General features: G+C 40.0%; 1 protein-coding gene and 1 pseudogene across 1 annotated transcript; one reads left to right on the top strand and one right to left on the bottom strand.

The window, feature by feature from the left end:
• Window positions 1-857: 857 nt before the first annotated feature.
• On the bottom strand, window positions 858-2102 carry LOC131233408 (putative germin-like protein 2-1; annotated as a pseudogene).
• Window positions 2103-2324: 222 nt separating this feature from the next.
• On the top strand, window positions 2325-4154 carry LOC131232425 (uncharacterized). Its single transcript, XM_058228645.1, has 5 exons — window positions 2325-2981; window positions 3498-3579; window positions 3664-3787; window positions 3920-4005; window positions 4102-4154. Exons 1-5 carry the CDS (start codon window positions 2925-2927, stop codon window positions 4152-4154), a joined length of 402 nt encoding a protein of 133 aa, XP_058084628.1. The 5' UTR covers window positions 2325-2924.
• Window positions 4155-8064: the final 3910 nt, after the last annotated feature.

Below are 8064 nucleotides of genomic sequence, written 5' to 3'. Positions count from 1 at the left end.
CGCTTCATGCTGTGATTTTTTCACGAAAGGGTTTTCCACGTTAAATCTTTGTGTTTCTCTTGTGATTGCTTTGCGTTATTGGATTGCTATCTTAGATCCAAATCTGTGTGATTCCGCAACACAAATCCCAACAAACCAAAACTTTTGTGGGCGCCAATAAGACTTCAATGGTGGTAGTTCTTCAATTCCAATTGTTTCTTGTGGTGGGGCTCACTTGAGTCTTTGATCTGATTCATTTTAGAGCTCTTATCATAACATGAGCTAACAAAACTAATGGATGGAGTGGATTTTTCATAGACATCTCGGGGGCTACAGCTGGGTTTGAAAATCTCATCTCACAGCTCTTTAGGCCCACGAAATATACCTACGAAATCATCTTTGTATAAGTGTCCACATGAGCTGTATAAGGTAACAAAAACATCTCCAAAATTGCCGTGGAAAGCATAGGAAAACGACTTCAAAGTGGGATGTTCGAACGAATGTCCATGTCTACGTGCATGTGCTGGACATGCTCATGCATTCCCCCGTCACCTGTGCTGTAGGTGTTTTGATGGCCTGGATAGTTTGCAAGAATAGTTCAGAACATGGACAACTCATCGATCTTGTCCATTGGATCAATTTTGATTGTCAAACCAATGCATTAGGTGTTCTTAATTTGATTTGGACGATCAGCAAGGATGGTCTAGATATCATCATCACTCTTACTGGTTCGGAGAAAATTCTGCCTCGATTTTGAATTAATTGATGTTCTTCTTAACTTTATAGGCTTCCATTACATTGGATCAATCTGTGGGATGTTTTTCATATGGCTATTTCGATCCTCTTGTGATTGTGGTGAACAGTCCCAATTGGTACCACAAATCTGAACGTTAATCTTTCATCATGCATGCAACATTACAAGTATGGGTTGATCTCACCGTTGATTCATCATCAATTACCTAGATCACCATCTCTACAGTCACTTTGGTAGGTTCTTAGTTTCTAATATTTTTTACGAATGCGCAGAGAGAGAGAGAGATTTTCCAAACATGCTAAAATCCATTAGATACCATTAAACAAAAACTAATAAATAAAGAAATCAAAAGAAAGAAAGAAAGAAAGAAAAACAAAAACAAAACAAAAAAAATGTGTTGCACTCGCATTTTATTCAAGTAACTACATTAGTAATGAAACTACTTGTGGATATGCCACATATTGCTGAGGGAGTTTACTGTAAGAGGGCATGCTTTAGTTTTTCATTCCAAACTGCGATTGGAAATAATCAATTATGTTCTTATCAACTTGGAATGCCTTGGCAAGAACATCATCTGAGATGGGTGGATTTGATCCAAACATGGCGTTCGCAATGGTGATGGTTCCCGGGTTCTGGCTGCTCAGTCCTGCAATCGCTATGGCATTGGTGTGGCCGATGTTAAACTGGAAGTGAATCAAGTTTATTGGGAAGACAAACACATCGCCCTTTTAAAGGACCTTTATGAGGCTATTGTCAGGGTTGGAAGTGACGAATCCGACGTAAAGGGTGCCCTCCAAGACTGTTAAGATCTCGGTCGCCCTTGGGTGCGTGTGGGGTGCATTGAGACCATAGGGTGCATAGTCTATCCAAACCAAAGAGACTCCGAGTGTGTTGAGTCCTGCTATTTGGGCTAGGTTTACTTGGGTCACGTGGACCCAAGCTTGTTATTTGTGTTGCCTGGTTTGTCAAGTCCCGTGAAGAAGAAATCATCAGCCTGAACTTACTTTGGCTCCTTGCACGCAAATCCATATTTTACAAACACTGCCATCATATAACACAAAAGAGTTGTAAGCAGCGTATTCTTAATTTCAAGAATTATTAAAACAATATAAATAGAAAATAACAGACAATGAGGCAGGTGTTGTATCCCATTCATTATGTGAAACCTTTCACGAATGGGGTGGATGGCATTTACATGAAATACTATTTGCAAGCAATGATGCAGTTACTTGATTTTTTTCGATGGAGTGAAAACACCTGGGCTGTTGTGCACAGCGACGCAGAAATCCTGTAAAGGGCTGGGATCCGATGCAGAGGTAAAGGAGAAACTAAATGCAATGAATGCTAAGGGAATAAAGCCGGTAGGCATCTTGAAAATCTGTCTAGAATTGTGTTTGTATGTATGCTAGGAAACTCTAAATGTTATAATGAGAAATGTTTTTGGCTGTGGGTTAGGTAAGAGGATTAGGCTAGTATTTATAATGGGGTTACTGAAACGTTTGTCATTGAAATGGTCGTATTATTTTTATTATTATTTGAAATCCAAGACTTTTCCTCTTCAGTCCTATGTAAAAGAATGAATTGGCACTACACCAAAATCGCTATTTAGGTACGGCTACTATTTTGGTTTAACTACGGTTTTAGGCCGTTTCTGATTTTAACGCTACTATTTTAACGCCCAGAACCCTCAAACCATCCGTATGTCTCTCTCTCTCTCTCTCTCAATCTCACTCCCTTATCTCTCTCTCTCTCTCTCTCTCTCTCTCTCTCTCTCTCTCTCTCTCTCTCCCTCTCTCTCTCTCTCTCTCTCAATCTCACTCCCTCTCTCGATCTCCCTCTCCCTCTCTCTCTCTCTCTCTCTCTCTCTCTCTCTCTCTCTCTCTCTCTCTCCCTCCCTCCCTCCCTCTTGATCTCTCTCTCGATCTCGATCAGTCTCCCTCTCTCTCTCTCTCTCTCTCTCTCTCTCCCTCTCCCTCTCCAACTCGGAGCTCGACGAAGAGAGCCTCAACTAGCACAACCAGGTAATTTGTGGTCTGCGTCTTCTAGGGTTTTTTTTTCCACCTGTTTCTCTCTTGACAAAACCCTCTGTAGCGAAAATGGTGAAAGGGAACAAGGGCAAGCGTGTCAGGCTGTACGTGCGAGGAACCAGTACCCATCGACATCTCTGGTTCAGATCAAGGGTGTGAATACGATGGAGGAGGTGGCCTGGTATTGCGGTATGAGGATGTCACACATCTACAAGGCCAAGGTCAAGAAGGATGAAAACCCTCTGATTCTTCTTACTCAGTTTCTGTTTTCGCCCAAATTTCTGTAGATTTTGGCCAATGAAATCTCTAGTACTGTTTTGATTTGTAATGGCCTCATTCACTGAGCCACCGACCAAACTTGTCACATCTGAAAACCTTCTTTGTGTTGTAAAGTGTACCTGGAACAGGGCATCTGTTGTATAATGGCTGTAGTGTGCATTACCATATGACCAAACTTGTCATATTGAACCCGTTTGTGCAGATTAGGGTGTTGAATTTCTTTGCAAAATGTGAAGTGATTGGGTGTGCACGTGGGGTGAGCGATGAAATTGCTGAGAGGAATTTGAACAGGCCTTGTAGGAGTAGGAGACTGTTTTTGTGGCGGATGGATTTCATTCTAGTAGTCCACATCAAAATCTACTCGCATGAGTGGACTTGATAGAGCTTGTTTTAGGAATGGTGTAAGATGCAGAGGTTATCTGCTACAATACATCCTGATCTTTGGGTTTTATAAGTAGGGACTGCAGCAGCTGGATCTTGTGTCACATTTCAATGATCGATACCGTTTATATGATGATCCTCAAAGCAGATGGGGGTTAAGTAAAATAACTCTCAGATTTGGATATTTTCTTTGTTACTTCTTTTTCTGTCTTTTTCACATCAAATTCCATTCTGAATTTGTAGGCTGCTTGGATGTCCTGCTCACATTTGGGGCTTATTCAACAGCTAGAGGCATGGTGATCTCAAGGCTGTTTATTAGATTCTTTTGGTTTGGACTCAGTTCAGTATTTGTAACATATATCTACATGTGAATGTAGTATTATGTTTGAAATTTACATTTTCATATTGTTGTGGCAGACCCATGGTCCTTTTTTGCTGTCGCTGTACAATTGTTTTTTGTATCCTTGTACTCATACATGCTTCCCAAACTGCATTGCAGGAAGGTTCTGAAGGAAAAGATAACTGGAACTCAGATTCTTTCTATTTTCAGATTTATAACTGGAACTCGATCACTTCAAATTCATTGTTGCTTTCACATTTTCCCTTTGAGTTGCCATTGGTTGCGAATGATATCGCTTCTAAGCAATTTGTTCCCTTGGTTGTGCACATCTATTATTGTAGGCACTCAGATTATTACAACAGCTCAACTATCAGAGATTGGGTTGGATGGGTGACGGATTTCAAAGCAATGGCTAGCATTGGTGATGGTTTGACACCTGTTCTTCATAGGTCAGCACCCCATGTAGCCTTATTTTCTTCCCGAGGACCTGATATAGAAGATTTTCTTTTTCTTTTTCTTGCCCAAAGTGTATCATCCATCACACCGTGCCACAGTATCAAAGGTTTTCTGTATTTTTTCTTGCCCAAAAACCCAATTGCTGGTATATACCTGAAAATTGCCTCACCATGACCCAATGAGGATGGGTGCGAGATCTGTGTTTAAGAACCAGCAGAACATATTGTGTCAATGGGAAATAGAGAAAATATTTTTCAATTCAATATGTGAGAGAGTTCCCTAACATATATAAAACATTTTACTGATGACCAGCTTATAGTTTGTTCTGGAAGCATTATTTGGCGTTCACTATTATGGAATTTTTAATTCCTTATATTTGTTGTTGTTAGTAAAGCTTCTTTTAATTTTTAAAAAGTATTTTGATGGACCTAGTTCATAACATTATTTTGATCTATGATACATGGATCCTTCAAAAAAGTATGAGATTAAAAAGTAATTAGATGGACCTAGTTTAATATGTTATTCTTATATATGATATTCAGATCCTTCAAAAAATTGGATTCCTTGAGTTAGATACTTGGGTACTTGGATAGGGGTAAGGATAAGGGTCCTCTTTTATTGAGAGCTGGAAAAACCTTCTATTAAAAGTTTGAACCTGAGATTTGTTAGTTTTCTAGAGATTGTAGTTAATAACATCAACAGAGAAACCAATTTTGTTAAAACTAAACCTATGAAAATCTCAGAGAAATCTAAAACATATGTTTTCAATTCTCATACATTTCACGCCCCTGGGTTTGATCGGATGTTGATCTGCATCTCATGCCCAAGATCACATATTCAATCCCAGCTTAGCTCCTCAATAAAAAGGTTAAAAAAATAGAGAGAGAGAGAGAGAGAGAGAGAGAGAGAGAGAGAGAGAGAGAGAGAGAGAGAGAGAGAGAGAGAGAGAGAGAAGAAGAAGAAGAAGAAGAAGAAGAAGAAGAAGAATCGTCTTGTAATTTTTAGCACATATTCTGTATATCTTTGTTGTTTGATTCTTGATGGGCTTCTTTACTTAGATCTTAAGCTTTTTGTTTCTATTTATTTATTTATTTTAGTTCTGTTTGGCATTGTTAAAATTGAGTTTGATGGAGTAAACTGCATCTTTGTAAATTTTATTCAAGGGTCCTCCACATCTGTGACTACATTAGGTACAAGTGCAGTGTATCTTTCATTTCTTTTGTAAATGTGCGGCCCACCTTTATTTACTTATTTTAATTCTATTTGGAATTGTTAAAATTGAGTTTGACGGAGCAAGCTGCATCTTTATAAATTTTATTCAAGGGCCCTCCACATCTGTGATTTTTTATTTTTTATTTTTATTATGGTTGATGAGTTACCTTCATTTTTTATTTTTTTTAAAGGAGGTCCATGTTTCTATAATTTTGAATATATGAATTGGGAATGTACAAAACAAAGATTCGGATGGGCTACACAAAATCAGGCCTCAACCATCATATATCCTAAAAGCCAAAACGAAACAAAAAGGGGAAAACAAAAGGCAAACGACATCCTGTGGCCTTCAAGCTGGCCACTCCTGCTGATGAAAGAGCAAACCCCTGCTCCCCCGCATGCCGGGATTGGAAGCACAACCCACTCTTCAGCCTGAGAGCCAAGAAACCCATAAAACACACCAAGCAGCCCCAAGGCCATAAAGCCAGCACAACAGCCCCTCCAATTGATCAAGCTTCCAACACAGGTCAGCCATTTCCCAGCCAGACCAGAATCATATCCAGCCCAGGTCAGCCATTTCCCAAGTCGCCCATTTCCTAGTCGATCAACAGAATCATATCCAGCAACCGCTCCATAGGGAAATCCAAGGGAGAAGAAAATTTGAATAGCACTTCTATTTGACTTACAGCCGCTAAAAAACATGCCACTGATGACTTGAACGAAGCAGCCACAAGAATGAACTGCCAAGACTGCATGAAAACTGGTCATCACTTCCCTAGTCAACCACTTTGCACCTGAATTAACATCCCAACAATCCATCATACAAATAAAGAAAAGTCCTTCAGCAGATAGAAAGAGGCACCAAGCCAGCAAGCAAAGTCTGGAATCTAGCCCCAAGCTGATTCTCCCTTTAGGCAGTAGAGTCGCCTAGATGAGAGCAAGACCGGTTGCCCCAAAAGTTGTTTTATCCGATCCCCCTCTTGAGTATTCTGGTTCGACGAAGCGACCCAAAACCTGCACTATCTAGGGTCAGAAGACCCCGAATCTCTCGCGGAAGATCCAACTTTCTGGCATAAATCTTGTTGGGATAATTGTTGCTGGCCCTCTTGGCTAGACCGTCAGCAACAGAATTTCCTTCCCGCAAGGTGTGTAAAGGAGAGGCCAAGGGGCTCTCTCTTGTCAAAGATGGATCCCATATACTGCCAGATGTTCCAGGGGCAGTTATCAGATACAGAGGATGCCACATCCGCTATGATATGTGAATCAGATTCTACAATAATGTTATAAAAACCTATATCGCTGCATATTAGAATCCCATCTAGCATGGCCCGAACTTCAGCCAGTGTTGGAAACCCGACCATATTTGATATGGAAAGAAAAAATAAGGTGGCATTGGTGGTCCCTGCAGACTCCACCACCTCCTAAGCCTGGGTTACCTCTCGACAAGCCATCCACGTTTAGTTTCGGACTTCCAAATCTCGGTCTCAGCCATTTGAGGAGGAGAAGCTGATTGATAGAGTTGCGAAGAAGCCCATCTATATACCAGGGATGTAATCTTGATGGTGGATTGTCGTAGGTTGACAGCTTGGCGTCGAAATCGAATCCAGATGGAGCCTGACAACTGCAGGGGAGGGGGCTGTCCTAGGAGGAGTTGGAGGTTCTGGGAAGTTGTGGATAGAAAGAGGATCATACTGCGTGGTTGCATTAGATACAAGTGCAGTCTATCTTTCATTTCTTTTGTAAATGTGGCCCACCTTTGTTTAAAGGGAGTGACCCATTCTAGTATTTGAAATTGTGTTTTCCACTACCTTGTAGAAAATTTGGAGTTGGACCTGATCTTTTTTTTCTTTTTTTTTTAAAAAAAAAACTTTGCACTTTTGTTGTGATACTTGTGAGTTATAATGGGATGGTAAGGACCTGTTTATACAAGAGGGAAATCAGGACTTCTATGGGTTTCTATTCAGAATGATAGAGGTCCCAAAAGTTGGGTATTTGATTTATTCAACACATAGCAGGCGGTGTTGAATTTTTTGGAGGAGCTTTAGTTTTGGCCAATAAATCAGAACTGCATTTACACTACACCAAATTCGTTTATCAGGAACGGCTGGTGCTTTGGTTCAGGTACAATTTTAAACCGTTTCTAAGTGCACAGTGCAGGCACATTTTTCAAAACCCAGGAGTACCGTCTTTTACTGGGGTCATGTTCAATCCATCAACAACAAGTTTCGGTTGGTTGTACCTTTGGTAGATCCTATTGTTTTTTTGAATATCTAGCAGCTTTGGCAGTGTGACATTTGTTTATTCTGGATGTTCCATTTTGTCTAGTATATTTTTTCACTCTCGCTTTTCAGCCTTACAACCTTGTTTCCCATTGTAATTGCCGCTTCTGATACCAAATATTTGTATGTGCTCAACCAATCTAGCACCAGACCGATACTTGTACTGGGTATTATTTAGGACATTTGCTTGATATTTTTTAATTGAATCATATTGTATTACTTTTGGTTTTGCCTTCTTGCTTTTTCTCTTTTGCAGTCGTGACATTTTTCATTACATTATTGTCCTTGTATATGCACGGATGTAGATGCTATATAATCAATGCATGTATAAATATTGCAAACATTAACAATTTGATT

Source organism: Magnolia sinica, chromosome 18 (assembly GCF_029962835.1).
Source record: "Magnolia sinica isolate HGM2019 chromosome 18, MsV1, whole genome shotgun sequence".
Taxonomy (NCBI): Eukaryota; Viridiplantae; Streptophyta; class Magnoliopsida; order Magnoliales; family Magnoliaceae; genus Magnolia; species Magnolia sinica.
The sequence above is the reverse complement of the archived record's forward strand: the minus strand, read 5'-3'. Positions and strand labels throughout refer to the sequence as shown.

Bases quoted from the DNA above. Each gene is read 5' to 3' on its own strand.
- LOC131232425 (XM_058228645.1), top strand. From the start codon at position 2,925: ATGGAGGAGGTGGCCTGGTATTGCGGTATGAGGATGTCACACATCTAC. The intron at 2,982-3,497 runs GTCAAGAAGGAT...TTTTATAAGTAG, and splicing joins CACACATCTACAAGGCCAAG to GGACTGCAGCAGCTGGATCT. The intron at 3,580-3,663 runs GTAAAATAACTC...CTGAATTTGTAG, and splicing joins TCAAAGCAGATGGGGGTTAA to GCTGCTTGGATGTCCTGCTC.